General features: G+C 33.2%; 3 protein-coding genes across 3 annotated transcripts; 1 reads left to right on the top strand and 2 right to left on the bottom strand.

Annotated features, from left to right (window-relative positions):
* Positions 1 to 2,094: 2,094 nt before the first annotated feature.
* LOTGIDRAFT_120493 (hypothetical protein) lies at positions 2,095 to 7,583 on the bottom strand (the record flags this gene model as incomplete). The annotated part of the gene is made up of 15 exons (XM_009058529.1): positions 2,095 to 2,264; positions 2,535 to 2,690; positions 2,996 to 3,153; positions 3,396 to 3,545; positions 3,843 to 3,964; positions 4,134 to 4,210; positions 4,465 to 4,615; positions 4,792 to 4,947; positions 5,196 to 5,492; positions 5,794 to 5,875; positions 6,035 to 6,084; positions 6,409 to 6,585; positions 6,763 to 6,818; positions 7,123 to 7,328; positions 7,537 to 7,583. 15 exons carry the CDS (start codon positions 7,581 to 7,583, stop codon positions 2,095 to 2,097), a joined length of 2,055 nt encoding a protein of 684 aa, XP_009056777.1.
* Positions 7,584 to 9,345: 1,762 nt separating this feature from the next.
* Positions 9,346 to 12,642, top strand: LOTGIDRAFT_120617 (hypothetical protein; the record flags this gene model as incomplete). The annotated part of the gene is made up of 9 exons (XM_009058528.1): positions 9,346 to 9,407; positions 9,764 to 9,945; positions 10,285 to 10,403; positions 10,720 to 10,795; positions 10,935 to 11,233; positions 11,438 to 11,515; positions 11,781 to 11,972; positions 12,211 to 12,282; positions 12,475 to 12,642. Coding segments are annotated over 9 exons (1,248 nt in total), but the record flags the coding sequence as incomplete, so codon positions are not given.
* Positions 12,643 to 14,612: 1,970 nt separating this feature from the next.
* LOTGIDRAFT_233075 (hypothetical protein) lies at positions 14,613 to 19,253 on the bottom strand. The gene is made up of 6 exons (XM_009058527.1): positions 19,178 to 19,253; positions 18,773 to 18,831; positions 17,311 to 17,403; positions 15,968 to 16,046; positions 15,664 to 15,812; positions 14,613 to 15,222 (listed from the first exon to the last, which is right to left on the bottom strand). The coding sequence occupies exons 1-6, from the start codon at positions 19,198 to 19,200 to the stop codon at positions 15,026 to 15,028; spliced, it is 600 nt and encodes a 199-aa protein (XP_009056775.1). The 5' UTR covers positions 19,201 to 19,253; the 3' UTR covers positions 14,613 to 15,025.
* Positions 19,254 to 19,661: the final 408 nt, after the last annotated feature.

Genomic DNA, 19,661 nt, shown 5'->3' with positions numbered 1-19,661 from the left:
TGATTTTAATGTTTTAAACCATGAGATGATGTCTGTAGTAAATCATTTAGGATATGATTTTGTTTTTGTAGACTATTTGTTTTCATCTTGGTATGACTGAAGAAGTTATAAGTGACTATAATCAACCTAATGAAAGAACCTTTCCAACCAGTGAAACTATTGAAGTATTAGATGATATTCACAGCGAAATTAAGAAAAATTCAGATCTTATTTATACACATAAGGTAAGAGTTTAATTGCCAGCAAGATCATGGTTAGTAAATATTGAACTGTAGTAATCTGACTTATAGCTCTATGTTTCAATGGCTAAGTGTTTGTACTGGTATGTTAGGTGATAGTAATTCCATCAGAGTGAAATGTTCAAATAGTACACACTGACATATGACAGACAGTTATGTAAAAAATGATGTTTCCGTCCCTGTATATGACTGTTCACACATCACTTCTTCTACTTAGCTTAGTTTCTTTAATCATAATTATTGTATGAATATTTCAGTGGGAAGTCGGTGATTTTATAATATCTGATAATTTAGCTGTAGGACACGAAGCCACCCCAGAAACACAATATCCTACATCACAAGTTGGTTTACGCGTATTACATAGAACCACAATTAAAGGTATCAATATTCCAACTAAAAGTTGACTAACTGGAACACTGGTTAAAGTTTTTAAATATTTTAAGAAATAATGTGATATCTATTAATTTTATTGAATATTTTACATAGTTCTTTCAATTTTAATATCATGTGGTATAAATGCTTTAAATTTTACATTAAGATAGACTTTTTATTTAGTTTTTTTATAGCATTTCTTAGAATTGTTTTAATGTAGAGACATATATTATAACTGCTAATCCATCTAATGTTATAGCTATATCTGACAAATCGATACCTGTTAAAGCAACAATACATTTCTGTTAACATTATTGTAATTTGCATTTTTAGCAACTTTTATATTTTCTTCTGTCCTTTTTTTAGCATTGTTTTGTTCCTTTTCCTTATGAACCACGATAATATTTAAGTATATATGTCTTTTCCTTGTCATTTGTAATGAATTACATTCATATTTAAGTATAAGCTTATATAGTGCAATAAATATATTATCATATACATGTTTTCTTTCCTTTTAAATATGCAATAAATATGCCTAGAAAATATATGAACTACAAAGTACCATGGAATAAATTAAGACATTGTCGTTGAAAGATTAGATTTAGTTTTCATTTCAACGCTATAACAAATTGCGACAGATAAACAGCAGAACAATGTGAACTCTTCTGAAAGAACCAACACTAATACCATTTCAAAACATTGGTGGACAATTCAATTTCTCTTTATTAGAGTGAAAATATTAAATCAAACAAGGATTTTAATAAAAAGTATTTTAATTAATAATGACTAGACCTAATATTGCACTAACAAAACATACAATTTCTTAAACAATAGAATAATAAAACATTAAAAAATACATCAATAAAATAGTTGATGTGATGTATTAAACATATTATATAAAAAATGGACGGACATACTTTTATCAACAATTAGAATTCTGATATGAAATTCAAAATCTAATGATACCCTTCAATATTGCCAGATGTTTATAAGGTATGGCATCACTCATGTACATTTTTCATTCATACATCATTTCAAGCACAACTTCAAGATCGTGACTAGAGTTGAGTATTCTGTTTATGCTCAGCCTTCTAAAACACATGATGAAACTCTTTAACTGAGCTGGTCAACTTGGTTTCTCTATGTAAGAGTCTGTGGTCTATATAATGTTATTTATAGAATATAATATTATACCAAAATGTTCACTTCTCAACCTGCCAGCTAGCTTAGCCCATAATTTGAAGAAAAATAAATATGGACTTTCAGTCTCTTGAATTCTCTGATATTGGTACAGCTGAAATATGAAAAAACAAAAATATCATTAGGACAAAAAAGCAACGAATAATGTCAAATTGAAAATAACATATTTAATTGACACAGGTTGCACAAAACATATAAGATAACCATAAGATGGCTTCATAAAAGTCTGTATTACCACTTCAAATACAACATATACAATATGCTGAACAAGTACGCAAAAATTTTAGTACTTACGTTTAGTAGCCAGTAAGGTGTTACCATGACTACAAGAAATACAAACAACTTGAAAGGGTTCTTCACCAGTTATATTGACCTTCATTGGTAAATTAGATTGTTGATCTGGACGTCCTAGTCTACCTCGTGACCCTTTACCCCATGTGTACACTTCACCATCTAGAAAATAGAATAAGGTCGTGCATTTTACTGTTCTACATCATGCAGAGCTAATGAAGACTGCCATCATATGGTATCTACAATCTAGAGCCTTTCAGTCTGCTAAGCATAGGGGCCTGGTTTGTGTGAGATCTTTTCCATGTTGATTGTACAAGACACAACTGTGACCGAAATCCGGACACCAAAATTCAGACAGAGCAACATATTTCAACACAATTGTCTTGTTAAAATCATTGATTAATAATATAAGATAAAAAGAAAACTAGTTACCCTGTAAAGCTGCTACTGTAAATGTATCACCACAAGCTAGTGTATGTATTTTATCATTAAACAGTGTAATATGATATGGTTGTCGTGGTAACAGTGTATCATCACATCCTAGTTGTCCAAATTGATTAGTACCCAACATATAACACTCTCCTTCTTCTACAATATCAAAACTATTGATATATGTATACATAATGTTTATAAACCCTGATGTTTTACTATAGCTATAGTCTATCACACATCTCTAGTCTTCAAGTGACACAAATCTTAACATTACAAATCTTAACATTACAAATCTTAACACTTATGCAAAAGCGATCAATGAGGATTATATGTTTGGTAAGAATTCAGTATAATAGGTCATCAGTAATTGACCATAAAACAAAGATTGTAGGCTTTGAACACATAAATCATCTAGATTTTCAAAATTTTTGTCTGTAGAATTTAAACATTGTCCAACGTACCTGATAGAATAGCAGAATGAGATGTACCAAGAGCTACATGTTTAACTTTAATATTAGTAATAGGATAGGATCTGACTGGTGTAAATACTGTTTGTTCTTCTACAGTAGATATACTGGTACCAGATTCATCTATTACATCTAAACCTAACTTATTATATCTGTAAAATACATTTATATCTTTATCAATGATTACATAGTAAGTAATCCAATTCTTTTAACATAATTACAGGTCCATGTAGAAACTATGTAAAACATCTGCACACTAATATGAGCAGCTATGACAATAGTAAACCAACCATCTTAGTACACTTTGATATTCTGATAGGCTGAATGTCACTTTGGTGTAATGGACCTAATTCTCAAACATCTTAAAAAAATAGTTTATTATTCTTTTACCAACCTGTTGTTTCCACAAGCCAATAACTGACCATCTTGAGTGATTATCATAGAACAATCAACTCCACAATAAACATGACTTGGTAACATCTCTTCACCTGCTATAGGTATTTCTTGAGGACAAGGATAAGATTCTTGGTTGTTTAAACCTAATCTGCCTGGAAGTAGTCAAATTTATGACATAGAATATCTCCAGGTTCTTGCAGGGCTACCAAGACTTTTCCCATTTCTAGATGAAAAGCTTGTTGTACATTTCATAAAAGTACCAAACAAACAATTTCTTGTAAAAGTGTCTCTTACCCACAAAGTATTAATTGAAAATTCCAAAGTAATCCATGAGCTCACCAATATATATCCGCATTCAAAATTTCACCAAAATTCAAAGAAATCTAAACTCCATAGTCCACAAGCTAATTTTGATGTATTTAGAAGTCAAGGGCAATAAACCAACTCACCATTGTCTCCACGACCCCACGAGAAAACTTCATGTTCATTGGTTACAGCTAATACATGTGATGCTCCACATGATACTTGTACTACCTCATATCCTAGTAAAGCTTCTACTATTTTAGCCTGTAAATCAAATGTATAGTGTTAACTGTCAATTCTACCAGCTTGACCCTCAATCAATTATGGTCATGTATATCCTGCATAATGTTTTGTTATTTTGATCTTTAAAAATCCATAGGAAATGACTTTAAACCACCACATCACAGATATAAAGAAATTCAAATTAACGTACTTGAGCAACATCTTGATAATTTCCATGGCCTAAACATCCATTAGCTCCACTACCATAAGTCATCAATATACCTCGATCTGCAAAATACAAATTCTCAATTAATGATATCAGTTAAGTATAAAATACAAGGAATAGTATTTGACTTTTGGGAACATGTCCTCCCCTCCAGTGTCTCATAGTATACATTTATTGTAACAAAGAGTAGCCCACGTTGTCTTTTGAATAATCCAGGTCTATACCACTCTCTATAATAGATAGAGCTATCAGTTCCTCAAATGTTGAAAGTGAAAACTTCAAGTAAGGATTAGAATATTACATATTACATATCTACCTGTAAGACAAGCATTAAACAGATCTCCACAAGCTACATGATGTATAGTAACAGCAGCCTGGCCCTCCAGATATCGTGGTACATATACTGGTATATTGGTACCACTATCTACTGCTCCTGGTATAATACTTTCAGAACTTACACCAGAACTCTGGAATTACGTTAATCAAGCTTAAATCTAATCTAAAAAATTTTTATTTTTACTTAAAAAAACCTTAACAAAAGAAGACAGCAGAATCTAATTCGCACGAGATACATTTTTTATACATTCTTCAAGGAGAGTGTATGCTGAAATGTCAACCAAAAATGTTTGGAAAAGCCTCTTACCTCCCAGAAGAACAGTCGTCCATTTTTGGTGACAGCAGCTTTCTGAGTTCGACCAGTAGAGACTTGTATTACTTGGGTCTCACTACTCGGTAGAGGAAGTTTGATAGGTGTATTAACACCTCCTCCCCAACTAAATACTGTACTTAATGCTTGTATCTTTACTGGTATTCCTTCTGTAATATATAAACATTATATCTAATATATGACAAATAACAAAATAAATCTGGCCTAATATGTCTGAAGATAAGGAACTGAAGGAGAATTTGGAATGTATGTTTCAAAATATTGAAAATATATCTAATTGGTACTTATTTTGAATTGCTTTCAGTAGAAAGTTTGATGATTTTATCCATAAAACAGAAACAGTTTTGACAGATTACAATCGAAACGATGTGGAACTAGACAAGTGACCTACCTCTAGCTGAGTTACCTCCCTTGACAGCAGTTCTTCCCCTTGATGAAGATGGCATGTTTGACAATGGACGACAAATTCTTGTACAAGGCACACTCCCCATATCAGTATGTAAATACATCAGTGCATTAATAACTATTGGTTGAGCCATAATCTGGTTTATATGAGGTCGTTTATTAGGGTCCAGATGTAACATACTTAATATCAGGGAACGTAACTCTACACTATAGACATCAGATATTGGAGAAAAAGTTCCTCGCATTATTTTTAATATCAGAGCAGGTAATGTCTGAAAATGGAAGAGGGTAGCTTTATTAAGAGTTTGTATTTTAATTGAAAGGAAAGGGAGTGATACTGCATACTTATTGAAAAGTGCACCAAGAGCCCAGAAAGCAGCAACAAGCACTCTAATCTTACAATTTACATATAGTGGGATTTCCAAAAGGTATGGTCTGTAGTCTTCTCCTTGTCATTCTACGTTATTCAACACACTGACAAAGTTAAATTCTACCAAATTTGTAAGTATCACCAGGAATTGTCCAACTTGCAGAACTGTCAGAGAAGTACATGAGTAATAGTGGTATACTTACTGTGGCCTCAAAAGCTCTTTTTAAACTAGCTAACTCATACAATACACACCCTAGAGCCCAGATATCACTCTTCTGATTATAACTTTACCAGAGTTAAAGATTCTATAGAATATATAGAATTTCTAAAACGGATTACCCAACAGTCTCACTCTAAAGGTTAAAATTTTCATGCAATATGCAAATGGGCCCTTTCTTCTGGTTTTGATATAAGTTTTTATACCAACAGAGAAATAAAGGATACGGTTTTCCCTCACATAATTCTGGTGATATATAACATGGTGTTCCTACAACCTGAAAATATACAAGATTATTCTACTTAACTCATACCAGGTTCTTTAGGATATTTCTTATCAAAATACAGAACTTTATTTTCTTTTTCAATTTTTTTATTTTCTGAAGACATCATGTGGAAATCGAGCTTTAAGTTGTTATCTAATACAAAGTTTCATTCTGTAGTTTGTGTTTAAAACTTGTAACAAATCCTAATTTATCATAAATTCACTTCTGAATTTGTCTGTCACGTCACATCTGTCTCTGGAGATATCACTTTTTACTCGACTTATTTGACAAGTTGAGTGTCATAAAATCTTTATATAAATTAAATGGTATACTCACAGTGAAAGCTTTACTTTTGCTACTTAAAACTTTAGAAATACCAAAATCACCAATCTTCACCAATTCCTTCTTTTTATCCAATAAAATATTCTGTGTTTTTAAATCTCGATGTAAAATTTGTTTGGAATGAACATGTTGTAGAGATAGCAACATCTGAGCGAAAAACTTTAAAATTTCCTGTAATCATACATAATTTACATCACTGAAAAATAATTGATGCACCTTAGTGAACCATTTAAGAAATTTGGTTTTTACTCTCAATAGTTATGAACAACTTAAAAGTTTCAACAAGTTTAATACCAGCATTCTTTTATACCTTTCAAACACAAAAAAACATCAATCTATATTAATTACCTCTTCATCCAGTAGCTGACCGTTTCTACTCTGTAAATAATCTAATAATGTTCCACCTAAAATTACAGCTCAAAATATCAAAATTGAACATAACCTTCATATCATTCTGAAACTAAATGTCAAGGAGAAAATCGACTAAGCTAAGCAGTGGGCAATGAAGTCATGAAGACAGTTTTTCTAGTTATCTTATCTTCATAAATTTTCATCATCAAGAAAATACTAGGCACTGATACATTTATCAGCAAGAGAAATGATAACTAAACATTTAATAGGCATCTGATTGACATATATCACATTGGTTATAAAGAACTTTAATAAGGTCAGTTCCAACATTTACTAGTAAATATCAGAATCTCTCACCTGGAGCATACTCCATTACAATCATCAAAGCTTTATCTTCTAGAAAGTTCTCATAATATTCTATAATATTAATATGATTTAACATGGACAAAACTTTCACTTCATTTAACGCTGCTTGTCTTTCATCTTTTGTCATCTGTTCAACAGGAATCTGTTTTATTATAAATAACTTCTTATCACTCAATCTTTGACATAGATGAACAATTCTGAAAAATAAAATTTTGACTAGAGTCAAGCTGTTAATCATCAAGCAAGCAAGACTTGCTCTGATAAAAACAAAGTATTATGCAAGACGTGGTAAACGTCCAGAAATCTCTCTCTATTTGTGCCCCCCCCCCCCCCACCCCCCTCTGTTACTCTTCTTCTTCTCTGGTTTCCGCTCAAGCAACTTAAAGATGTTTGAATAGAACCTACCCATACGCCCCTCGACCAACCACACGTATTTTCTCGTACTTTTCCATGTCAATCAACAATTGTGGTCACATTTTGAAGAGAAAATGATTAAAATTGTAAAATTCCAAAAAAAAACAAAATCAAGGGCAGACTACTGTCGATACTTCTAGAATTTCTCTTGATAATCGAGACTGGACAGGTACTCGGAAGAGGGCTGGATTTGATTTTACTACATCATGATAACCGGGTTGAAGTTCTCCGTTATCCAGTCTTATTTCTCTATGACATTAACGATAAACCAAATTGTTCTACATCAGCTCTGATTAATCAAACTCAGCCTAATACAAAATGGCATTGACATTATCCAGAAGAGCGTTACAAGCCTGTGTAAAAAGGATTCGAGGGACGGTATGTATGAAAAGACACGAAATATCATTTACATACCCACGTGTGGCGGTGTCTTAGAAATCCATTGTTATGGACCTAATGCATTATGACATATAGGTGATGGAGATATTATGGAAAACATTCTTCATAATTTTCCTTCTTTCTGAAATTTGATTTCATCATGACATTGATCCATTAATTTACACCGTGTTTTCATTCATGCATTATTCCCACTTCTTACGAAAATCTGTGGTGTAACCATTATGGTTGACCATAAGGTCTCCTCCCGGACCAGGTCTATCTTGCCACCTACAAAGAATACTGATTTTTGTAATTGTATGTCAGTCTATATTGATTATGCAAATTTCTTTAAACTTGAGATTCATTATCTACATGGGTGACCATACATTATACAATGTGTTGTCCTCTGTCAGCTAGGAGATAATACCCAAGTTTGCAACTTGACTTCTCCTTGTAAGTGATGCAGGATGCAGGGGCAGACAAAATGTCTAGTCTTTCGAATGGGCTATAAAACTTTCGGTATTTTTGCAATCAGATTCTGAAAAATGTTTTAAACGCTGGTAGCTAAAGTTGTTATACAAAATTATCCTAATTTTCTAGGTTTTTATTTTCATCCAGAGTGGAGTATGTTAGAAAAAGATGTATAATATTTGGTATTTTATAAGGGAGATACCAACTAAATTATTGTCACTGAATGCAGAATTCAATCAATAGGCTTATGATTAAAACTAAACCATCTGTTGACATTGGCTATTAATATTTTCACATATCAACTGGACATTTCAAGCATATTTCATTATTGATCTCCATAAAGTTATGATTTTTTACCGATAAACCCTTGAATAAAGACAACTACATGTGAGAAGTATTGCCATGCTTTGAAATAACTGATTATTTGACGACTGAAAGAAGAGCATCAATAGTTTATTTCCCAGGGGTGCTTCCTTATTGATGTATACTAATGTGATTGGAATTTTATTTTAAGGCACATGGTAGAACTACAGGAAGACTGGTACAGAAATGCTCTTTATGTCAGACTTCTGCAATTAATTCAGTTAGAAAAACTGTTTTTACTTCCACTTCCACAAGAAATTTTCATTCATCTTCAGGTAAGTACTAATTATGGTGGTAATGCACTTATTTACAGTTGAAGCGAAGTGATACTGCAAAAGTAGCACAATTGAAGAACTAAAATCAGAGAGATTGTGGAATTCAGGTTTCAAGTCAAAGACGTAATATGAAAGAAAGATGCTGTTTGTGCTTCAGACTTGGAACCTCTGTCAATGAAATTGGCATTATTATTTCTGGAAATGTTTGTGAAGGTTATCACCTTATATTGTTTTCTTCACAAGCTACCAAACATGATGGAGCACCTAGTAGATTCAGTTATGATTATTAATTTATATTCCAGCTTGTTATGGTATTAAACAGTTTATATTGTCAGATATTGGTGAAGGAATCAGAGAAGTCACATTGTTAGAATGGTAAATATATTCCTGTAATATCAGTTTGGGTTCAGAAGACTCATTTAAATGCATTTTAACACCTCAGGGAATAAGGTGCCTGATAACCAAGGCAGATGAATCCAACTGTAACTCTTATTTTTCATATCAAGTTTGTACTCATTGAGCGTTATCATGGTGAGCAGTTATCAATTATCTTGTTAAAAGTTAAGCACCAAAGTAAAGTAAAGAGGGTTTTCTCTTGAAGATACACGTATTGCTTCTATTCATTACCTAGGTAGATTCAGGGAACTGCCATGTGATGCCAAATGCCATGTAGAACAAGTTCTATTAATATCAAATGGTTAGAGTACTCTATGTGTGGAACTTGTTTCTAGGTTTGTACAGGAAGGAGATAAAATTTCCCAGTTTGACCCTGTTTGTGAAGTCAAGAGTGACAAAGCTTCAGTGACAATAACATGTCGCTTTGATGGCATCATACGAAAATTACATTACAATGCAGATGACACAGCCCTTGTTGGTAATCCATTATTAGATATAGAAGTTGATGATGATGTTAGTGGTAAGATATTTAGACTGTTAATTAACCTTAAAAAATAGTTCCATTATTAGACATAGTAGTTGATGGTTATGTTCAAGTAAGTTATTTAGACTGTAAATTAACATTATTATATAAATACTTTAATAGATATAGAAGTTTGTGATGTTTGTGGTAAGTAATTTAGACAGTAGATTAAGATAAAGATACAGTAAGAGGTGACATAGAAGTTGTAGTGGTCTATTTTTATAATAATTTAGACAGTAAAATAATATTATGATAAAGATACTTCCACATTAGATATGTATGTTACTAAGGGAAGTAGTTTTAACATATTTACGATGTTTATTTTAGCACCAGTGGACCATGTTGACCAGACTGCTGATATTGATACTAAAGATGGATCAATAAGTCATGTAGCTGCTGGAGTTAAGGTTCTTGCTACACCAGCTGTTAGAAAACTAGCCATAGAACATAATGTAAGCTGCATATCTCCTTTTAAGACTTCTGAGGGACTTTTATGGGGAGGAATCAAATGAAAATAAAGTCATAGAATTTGGTTATGGCCTTGAAAATAGAGCCTGGGTTCTCAGTATAGATTTTTTATCATTGTAATGATGATGGAGACAATCTCTGGTTAAACTTTTATGCGTAATTGTGTTATTTTTAGTGTCCCTATTGTACTCCTATGGTAGTTGGGAATTCTCTTTAAGGCATGAAAAGTTTGAAAGTTTTGCAGTCTTTTCTTCAGCCCTTTATATTATATTTATGTGTTATAACATTTTTATTCTTCAGTTAGATCTGAGTGAAATACAAGGAACGGGAAAAGATGGTAGAATTATGAAAGAGGATGTTCTCATACATTTAGAAAGTAAGTTAATTTATTTGTATGATTCTACTTGTTTTCAGTTACCAATCTCAGGGAGCTGAAAAAAAGACATTCTGAGTTGTCTAAAAATAATGACGTGAATTATTTTTCATGATGGTTTTTACAGGTCCACAGTATTCAGGCCAGAAGGCTGCATCAAGTCCTGACCCAGTTAAGATTGTGAAGCCAGCTGCCAGCCCACCTGGTGTTGCCCCTACTGAGACTCCCAAATCACGACCAGTTTTGGGTAAAGATAGAACAGAACCAATACGAGGTATAACTAAAGCCATGGTTAAAGTTATGCAAGAGACATTACTAATTCCACATTTTGGTTACTATGACGATGTGGATCTGACCAATCTTGTGGCATTACGGAGAGAATTTAAGCATCATGCTGAGAAACAAGGAATAAAATTCTCATATATGCCTGTCTTTATAAAGGTATGGTATGGTTTGTTTATTATATTCAAAAAATATATTGTAGTCAGTGCAAATCTTGTGATGATATACAACAAACAAGGATGTGTGGAGGGTGAAAAAGTTGATCAAAACTTCAGTATTGAAGTTAAATTTATTAAATTCCAATTAATTGGTGTTTTTTTACCTTTCACATATTCGTCTTGAATTTGTGTTTGTATTTTACAGGCAGCTTCAATGGCTTTGACTGATTTTCCAATATTAAACTCCAGTTTAGATGGAAAATGTCAAAATGTAACTTACAAGGTAAATAGGTTTGAATCATGGTATTGCTATACATCAAGTTTTAATGTTGTCCTCAACTCAAGAACGACCTGTCTATTCTCAATAGATAGTAGCTGGTAGTTTGCTTGGTTATAAATGGTAAACCAAAAGATTTAGAAATCCTCCTTTGTTATTTTTTGGGAAGTTAGCCCCAATTTTAAATAGGCTGTCCTGATGAGGATTGTTGAATTTGATACGTATGGCATGATGTTAGTTTGTTACTATTTTGCTTTTCTTTGTTTTTTAGGCTGCACATAATATAGGTGTTGCTATGGATACACCAGAAGGTTTAAATGTTCCTAATATCAAAAATGTCCAGTCTTTAAGTATATTTGAAATAGCCGAGGAATTAAATAGATTACAGAAACTAGGCAAGGCAGGGAAACTTGGGACCAATGATGTAGCAAATGGTACATTCAGTCTCTCCAATATAGGAACGGTAAGCATATCCTTGCAATTAATTGAATTGTTATTGGGTGTGAGGATAGCTGTTCAATTTTTACAGCTAGCTCGTGTCACACTTTTTTTGTATGAAAGTTTGATAGATCCACAAAAACTGAGTTATATCACGAAAAAGGATTCTATAACTCTAATCTGAAATGATAAACAAAGCAATGCATTTTAGTTTGAAAATAAACTTGTAGAATATACCTTAAATTTGACAATTCTATTTATAGATTGGTGGTACATACGCAAAACCTGTGATACAACCTCCACAAGTAGCTATAGGTGCTATTGGTAAAATACAGGTAAATATTTGATATCTTGTTGCATATTTAACTAAGTTACCTTTAATGCATCTCAATTTAGCTGAAAAAGTGAGTCAGCCGGTAACGGGCTATTTCATGAACCAGAAATATTATGATTGCAGACATGTATAGCTAAGCACACTCTCCAAAGGTTTGTTTGAAGTTAATGTAACCTATTCTTTTATTTTCTAGTTATTACCAAGGTTTGATTACCATGGCAACGTTATAAAATCTTCCATAATGAATATTAGTTGGTCAGCTGATCATAGAATAATAGATGGAGCCACGATGGCAAGGTTCTCCAACAAATGGAAAAGTTATTTAGAAAATCCAGCAACGATGATTTTGAATTTAAAATAACGGGTGATTATTAATATAGATCTTGTATTGTTAAGTATATTATGTACAGATATATTACTTTTTGAAATGCATTTTAATATCATTGTTAGTGTGATAGGATGGGATTTTATGAATTATATTACTACAAGCACTGGTTTATATCATTATTTATATGATGGGCACAAAAAACAATGAACTGCATAAATGACCGAAGAGCTTAGCTTTAAACACTGAAGCAAAAGCATCACCTTGGCTTGGTCCACAATTGATTACTATTGTATGATTTAAGTCACATCGCACTAATCTAAGTCCTGTAAGTCCTATATATTGAGTCTCTGGTCAAGCTTGTGAAGCACTGGTCAATATCATTTAGATCTGATCCAGGTTGTAAAGCACTTTCTTAAGTCATGTAACAATCGTTTAGAAGAATGGTAAGAAATGTACCTAGACTTGATCAAAAAGCACTAGTCTAGAGCGTAAAGCGCTGACATGGGTCATTATTTATCATAGGAGTTTAATATCTGTAGGGCAAGTTTCCATCTTCAAGCAAGCACATCCATGTGATACACAAACCAAATAAATCAAAGATGAAAGACTTTTGATGGCAAGCTGGTATTGAAAGTTTTCTATGAAACTAAGTCATGAAGTCATATAAAAATAGGATATTATTCACATAAGGGTATTATTTGATCATTGTTGTGTTTTTGATGTGTTATTATAGACAATATTTTGTTTGTACTGAAGTGTGAATCTCAACATCAACAAGTTGACTAAATAAACAACTTAATTTAAAATAACTATCTGAATGGAAAATAATATTTATTCATACACAGTGGCGGAGCCAGGTTTACGGAGGGAATTATGTGATTTTTGCCCGAAAAACTTGCTTTCGGTGCTGTGAGGGGGGCAGCTGACCCCTCTTGCCCCCCTTTGTCTCTGTCACTGTTCATACACACTCAATTTGAAATATTAGCAAACTAGATAATGTGCAATTATTGTAAATATCCCCTATAATTGTGATCACAGATTGTTTTATTAGATTTCCATAAATGCATGAGAATGACTTCGCATTGAGAATTTTGAAAGTTTACACTGAATAATTACACGCTTATTTTATTTAACTAGCCTGTATTTGAGTTTTCATCAATGTGAAGTCAATTTAACTATCAACATGTCATCAGGTTTTGGAAGCTGAAAATATCTAAAAAGAAATGTCAATTTGCTTCGCAGATGAGGACTGTAGTGTTTCCTACTTTATGTGTTTGGTCTGAAGATAGTATCATACAAGAGATGGGAATCTATGTTGCCAATAATTAAGGACCTTATTTGCACTGTCTAATGTTATAGAATGTTTATAATAAAAAAAAGAACTATGTATACATGATGAGTTTACATTACTAAATCTCCACAATTAGTGGTCGTGGTCGACATGAGCGAAATGCGCATATTCCATCTATGATCATTGCTCGGCGACTGGCAACTGACGTTAACGGACGTTATTCAGATATAATTTTCCTATCTCCGACGACGTGGTCCTTTATTTTCTAACGTGATGTTTAACTGATGTAGTTCGATCGGTTACTTACAGTGCGATTACCAATTTGTGGGATTAGGGACATGCAGTCAGTAGAAAATAAAAGATGTGAATAGTATCCTGACCAGTGCATCAGCTTCTATTTTCTTTTTCATCGATAATCCCTCGTCAGATGCCGTACGTCGTATATTGAAGTCCTGCGTACATTAACAGGCAGACATCTGTAAATCGTATATTTGCGTGTATATAGCGCACATTTACCCCAGCTGACGGTCAATATCGTCTGTCTGCCAGTTTATAATCGATCGCTGGTGGTTGACTTTACCTAAATGGTCCCACATGACAAAGTCGTATATCTATGTCGCAATATCGGTGTATTTATTTTTTACTGCATCTCTAATCCCCACCAGTCCCCTATACAGTTCTTATGTACATTGAATTGATCAATTGAAAAAGTGAACAAATAAATTAGTTTATTTACATAACTATCTATCATAACAAACAATATTTTAAAATAAATGGCACTAACAATGCATTATAACATATCAAATAGTGGACGGAATGCATATTGACCTCCCTGGAATTCTTGGCTCGAATTACACTAATTCTATTGACAGGTCATTTTGGTAATACTGTTATTTTTAACAGATTTGTTTGGATTTAAATGAAACGATTTTGTTATTTCAATTAAGCTTTTTCACATATTATATTGAAACTTCAATTTGCTTTAAGTTCTCGTTACTTGTCTCCTATTACTACATCTCATTCTTCTCGGCTGGTTCGAATAACCCTTTCAATCTTACATCTGAACGTTTTCAAGGTTTTGGACCATACCCTACCATGGACTCATGTGCTTTTAGATTGTGAATCTCAACGGTATATGATTCTGAAGCTTAAGACCACAGCGGACAATACTGAGATCCAGGATTTTGAAATGTTGACAGCATCAGATGGAGTGACGTCATAGTAATTGGAATCTTCCTCGACTTTGTCTTCTGTTTCTGTAGGGAAGACATAAACTTCGTCGTCGGGATTATATTTATCTCGAATATGTACTGGCTTGTCATCTGGAATGATAGGAAAAGAAGATTTTCATGAAACTGTAATCCACAGAGTTTATATACAGTAACATACTAAATCATCAATAGTATAGCATGCATGGATATTACATTGGTCGTTGAAAAGGTATACCTGATACCTTTAAGGCCGAGAAGATGTATAACTTTCTACATCTAAGCCGTTTCCCTTAACAGGAGCTGGCTATTTAACTTGAAACTCTACTACTGTTGATAAAGGAACCAGTCCTAGCCCCTACTGCGTAATCCAGTAATACAACACCTATATTAACCCCGCCATTGATTCGTAATGAGCTGTCTTCTCTCCGGGGATTCAAACCACCCTTCTGGAGATTATTACTCCAAAAACATAAACCGGTACACACTCAATGTCATTTTGTCTATTTTAACGTCCAATTGTTGTTGTCAAGCCAAATCAAATATCCTACTCACCACAACCACTGTAAGCTCTAGGAATACAGCTCAATACACCATCAAAACATCGGCATAGATTGCATCCTGATTTCAACCAAACACCATGTTTAAATTTACCACAATTCTTATTATCTGATTTATGTTCACAATATCGTCCATAATAATTTCTAAAGAAAAAAGGCACAGGGTTAGAAGTGTTGATAATCGACACCGGGCCGAATTTCGGAAGTTCTGGGGTTAGCTTCTTTTTGCTTATATTCCAATAGCATAATGCATATTATTTATTCGTTGATGGTTATTTCAAACGAACTTATTTACTTACTTTTTACAATGACAAAATGACCCCATGATACAACGTCCACCATTTTTACAGCAGGTAGCTTTATAGGCTTGTGGATTGTCTGAAAATAAAATTAAAGTACTTCAATAATTTGTATGAAAATGGATGTACGATTCGGTCCATTGCTGAAAATCTGTGATGGAAAACTAACGAGCAGATTTAAAGGTGGTCAGTAAATTCTATACATGGATAAGAATAGTTCTGATGGTAAAGGGGATTTAAAACGTTAGTTTTCTCATAATAAAACCTACAATAGTGTGGGAGGGGATTTGTTAGTTTTGATTTGCCCCGGGGAGTCTAATTAGGTTATTCATAATTGTCCGAAGGTGTTGATGTACAAAAACTATAATAGTGACCAAAGAAGGGTAAGAGGGATTATTGTTTCTGGGAGGGGTTGAGAACAATTAATATTGTGTTCTACTTTGTTGTCATTTGTTGTAATTTCAATGACCCGCTTATCCCCCAGGCGAGGTCCGTTCCGGGCGATTTGTATCAACTGTCCGCTTTGCCAGTTCTTTCAAAATTGAATGCTTCAAAGTTTATTTTAACCATTTTTCGTGGAAGAACCTATCTCCTTCTGTTACTTCGCTTCAAATCCCATGGTATCGTTAACTGTGAGGGTCCATAGGGGGTCGTTAAGGGTCTCTGACATTTATGATAGGCCAAGACACGGGGTTATTCATTCAGTCAGTCAACACCTAGTCAACATGGGCATAAATCAACATTGCCAAACTGAGAGAAACATCGTCGTCAATTTATTACTTTTAACTGGTTCCAATTTAATCCTCATTACTTATAATTCAATTAACAACTGTATTTAAATCATTGATAAATACATCAAATTTTCAAGGACATCTTTAATTAAAGAGAAAATAGGGTTATTAGATGCATAGCTATTCTTATATGACTCTACATTTTAGGAAAAATGCGTTGTTCGTCGTCTTATCTTTATTAATACTTGCTTAATAATTTCTTAAACCGAGCTGTCCACAAAATTGCATAACGTCTTATTTTAAAGGGTCGATAAAACCTGTTTGACACTATCCTCTAATTACAATTAAAGTATGGGAACTTTACTTTGTGAATTACTGAGATATAATTTGGAGAGTTTCATCAAATATTAAAGACGCTACATATCTCGTCAATGACCCAATAACGATAAGCTATACTTGAGAACAATAGGGAGTTACGCAAGGTACTCATCTTAGACCCTTATTGTTCTAATATTTTGTTAATGAATTTGCCATGTATCGTTTAATTTGTACAGGTGTCCTGTTCACAACAGAAGGGTTCTTTCATAGCAAAAAAATAAAATAAATATTTACCAAAACTTTCTGAGGATTGCTTTTTCATAAACCCGCCATGGTGATGCCGGATTCTTTCTCTTTTCAAAGATCGTTTGATCCACTTTGGTGTTTCTGTAAAAAAAGAAATGATTATGTATATTTCAGACTAAAATAATGCTCGTTAGGTCTTCACAAGGATGGTCCTTGACCATTATATGCAATATATACAAGCTGTACTTTGATCATACATATTGATACTATTCTGTCGAAACGTTAAAGACCATATAAAAGGGGTCAACACAAACAGACTGTGCACGATTTAATAAAAGCCTCATAAACTCAGTCGAAATGCAAATAAAAGAACCCTATGAAGTTTTCAATGAGTATAACGATTATGTTATTTGTAAATAATGGTAAACAGACGATGTAATAGCCTATAGGGGGTCCACAAGGATTGTAAAGTCGGTGTACGTTGAAGTTATGTCAATGTTTAAGTTATAAAATGACATGAATGAGAAGTATTCTGGTTGCTAAGAAATAGAGAATTCCTCGACAACCATCATTGATAAGCGTTGTATTTGATAATGTGCAGATCTGTCAGATTCAATTAGAATTTTCCCGCTTTGTAAATTGTAACGTCTGCTGTTAAAAGCTTTCGACGTCATTGCTGATTGCACGTCTGCAAACTTGTTGATAAGAGGAATTGATGGAGACTGATAATACAATGAGTTGACCAACCCCATAGAATTCAATATGGGTATTTAAGTATTTTGTTACGATGTTTATCAGCTACTGATGTTTATGTACCAGACTTATCATCCAACTATCAACTTTTAGGGTCCACTAAAATCATGTTTCTCTCATTTTAAGGGCTGGTGAATCTATGTTATTATCTCAATCATTTTACCATAAACTTGTCAAAAGTTAAACTGTGCTTTCACAAATAGTTTGAAGGTAGCGCTGGACTAGCAAGTTCAAGACATTCGACAAATTTAAATTTCTCAACTTTGATACTTGAAGATTTAAGTCTAGACTTCTTAAAAACATTCTTTGATCAAAAACGGTTTAAATATTCATTTAATTGTAAGAACGAGGTCTGATGACCGTCTGCGCCAAGGTGTAGTCCAATCTACATTTATTCTAAACATTTTGCAGATTGTCCAATCTGATATTAGAGTCGGGTGATCAGCAACCAGATTTCAATAATCGAGATAATCCACTAAGACGATAATGAGGATAAAAGAACAATGGATTATATATGATCAAAATGGTTGAAAATACAAACCGCGTATGATTTTACAGCTGACCGTCTTGGAGTAATTCAAGCTAGTGTTTTGCTTAAAATATACAGGTGTTGTGTTGACAAGGTAGACGAGTTGTTACTTACATGGGGCGCATAGCTGTCAAATAAAAAGTTTAATAATGTGATCTAAAGATTTCATAGTCAGCTAAATGCCCTATATAAAGCATGACAGCTGATGTTTATATAAAAATAACGTACCTTTCTTCGATTCCACAAATTCTGTCGTCAAAATAATACCAACCAATAATAAAACGCATCTGAAAACAACAAAAACGTTCACATCTTAGAAAAATATAATCACAATCTATATTTTACATATTTTATTATTTTTGGTCAATACAATCAATAACTAAAGAGCAGATCAACTATGGACTGATATATACATGATAGCTTGCATGATAAACGTGAACATCAGAAACGTGGATTGAAATCTTTCAAAACCCATATAGTTATACATGATGACATCTTAAATATTTTGGATTCAAAGCAGACCACAATTACATTAATACAAAATCTTTACATGAATCTTTGCAAAATATACGTTTGACAGTTCCATTTTCTAGCTGAGGTACGATGACACAATAAAGGTCCGATCCCACTTACCTTGTTAAGTAACTTATATCCATAATGTCCTTTTGGAAAATTTAAATCACAAAATTATTGAAATGCGCAATCCGAGTGAACTATAATAATAAGTTTAAATTTCTGACCACACGGGATTATATTACCACACGTGCTTCCAGATAATTTTGGTATACATGTCAAAGGTCAAACGACCACGATTGGTTAATGCTAGTCACGTGATTGTATTAACCAATGAGATGGAGGTAGAGATGGTTCCAGTAGGTTGAATGTCAACACCTCATTATATTGTGGCAGGTGATTAGAGGGTATGTACGGTAGTTGATGAACATATTGTCTCTTAATCTTCAGCCCTCATTTTCACCTAATTTTCACACCCTGTTCTTCTGCAATCCCTAAACAACAAACACTGCTCACTTCACTAGGCCATTGACAGACAAATCGAATCTTGTAATTTTCAATTTCGTCTTTTTACCGTGGGAATGGAATCCGTCAAACCATTGTT

This window comes from Lottia gigantea, assembly GCF_000327385.1.
Source record: "Lottia gigantea unplaced genomic scaffold LOTGIsca_34, whole genome shotgun sequence".
Taxonomy (NCBI): Eukaryota; Metazoa; Mollusca; class Gastropoda; family Lottiidae; genus Lottia; species Lottia gigantea.
The sequence above is the reverse complement of the archived record's forward strand: the minus strand, read 5'-3'. Positions and strand labels throughout refer to the sequence as shown.

Bases quoted from the DNA above. Each gene is read 5' to 3' on its own strand.
- LOTGIDRAFT_233075 (XM_009058527.1), bottom strand. From the start codon at position 19,200: ATGGATATAAGTTACTTAACAAG. The intron at 18,832-19,177 runs GTAAGTGGGATC...TGTTGTTTTCAG, and splicing joins GATATAAGTTACTTAACAAG to ATGCGTTTTATTATTGGTTG. The intron at 15,813-15,967 runs GTAAGTAAATAA...TTTTTTCTTTAG, and splicing joins TCATTTTGTCATTGTAAAAA to AAATTATTATGGACGATATT.